The following is a 1,382-nucleotide window of genomic DNA, read 5'->3' as shown; positions in this document are numbered from 1 at the left end:
ACTATGGCTGAAATTAAAATTTGTCCGACAAAATATTGATGATAATATAGATAAAAAACTAATGAGGAACTCGCATTAAAAGACCAAACAACAAAATCAGCAAATGTAAACAAAAAAAAATCAGAATTAGTGAAGAAATAAAAGAAAACCCTATAGCGAGACCTGGCACTCGGAACACGACAGGGTATCTCGACCTCGAACTCAACCGGAAGACCCACAAATCCATGAAATCTGTCAAATGTGACATGCGAAACGTGCTGCACATCAGTCGGCCAGCCGATCTCCATGTGCCCAAGAGCCATCCCCGGCGCCGCCTCAACTCCCCTCTGCTCCGCCGCTCTGCACGCCACCACCGACCTCCGAATCGCCGCCACGAGAAAGGCTAGTAGAGAAAGTTGCCTTTCTCTTTCCCTTTCCCTCTCTTCGTCTCCTTTGGCCCTCTTCTTCACACTCTCTTCGTCTCTGCACCCCCTCAAGATTAATACAACTCCAGCCATTTTTGATCTCTCTGAACTTCTGTTTGCTTCGCAACCGGTGGAGCTGAAGACTGTGGAGAGAGAGAGAGAGAGAGATTTGCAGTGAAGATCTGCGTGATGCTTTAATTTGAAGTGGGCTTCTTTAAAGGGAGAGGAGAGCTCAAACGGCAAGTTTGGAATTCAAATTCGGATGTGTGAAATGTCCAAAATGGCCCTGAACATTCAGAAGAATGACGACAAAATTACCATTAAAATAGTTATCCAAAAATCCTACAGTTAGGTAGGTGATAACATTTTTATTAAAAAAATAACGTAATGGAATTGAAACTCTATTGAGTTGAATCATGAATGTCTACATCCACACAAAATTTCCTAATATGAATAGATAAATTGGCATTTTATGTGATTTTTAAATATTCCAAATAATTTAGGAATCATATCTGTCAATTCGAATCAAACCCAGCGTACAAAATTTGAGTTCGGATCAACCCACTAACCCATGTTTGACCTGTTTAATTTTTATAATTTCTTCTATATGTTGTGATAATATTCGTATTTTTCATCATGTAACTTAAAATCTATGCTTAATAAGCTAATAATTTTTTAAAATTAAATTGGGTTATCGGGTCTGATTTGAGTTTAATTTTTTGACTTGTTTATTAAGCAGGTCGGTTTCGGGTTGACCGAATTTAGGTCGAATACAAACCCGACTCATTGACTTATTTTGACAACCCTAGGATCATAAGAACTCTTATTTTTGCAACTTTTTAAGGACATGCTCAAAAAAAAAAAAAAATTCTATATCAATTATTTGTTTACTTAGTTATGTGATTAAAGAAAGAGGATAGTTGTTTTTTATATATTTAACTTAGAGAGTATAAATAGAAGCTTCTTTGATGTGGGCCT

At 37.2% G+C, this 1,382-nt stretch overlaps 1 protein-coding gene across 1 annotated transcript; it reads right to left on the bottom strand.

Moving 5' to 3' along the window:
- Positions 1–162: 162 nt before the first annotated feature.
- Positions 163–497, bottom strand: LOC110094494 (rho GTPase-activating protein 2-like; the record flags this gene model as incomplete). Its single annotated transcript, XM_020819746.2, has 1 exon — positions 163–497. A coding segment is annotated over exon 1 (335 nt), but the record flags the coding sequence as incomplete, so codon positions are not given.
- Between the last annotated feature and the right edge of the window lie 885 nt (positions 498–1,382).

The sequence above is a fragment of the Dendrobium catenatum genome, unplaced genomic scaffold (genome assembly GCF_001605985.2).
Source record: "Dendrobium catenatum unplaced genomic scaffold, ASM160598v2 original_scaffold_228333, whole genome shotgun sequence".
In the NCBI taxonomy this organism is placed as follows: Eukaryota; Viridiplantae; Streptophyta; class Magnoliopsida; order Asparagales; family Orchidaceae; genus Dendrobium; species Dendrobium catenatum.
The sequence above is the reverse complement of the archived record's forward strand: the minus strand, read 5'-3'. Positions and strand labels throughout refer to the sequence as shown.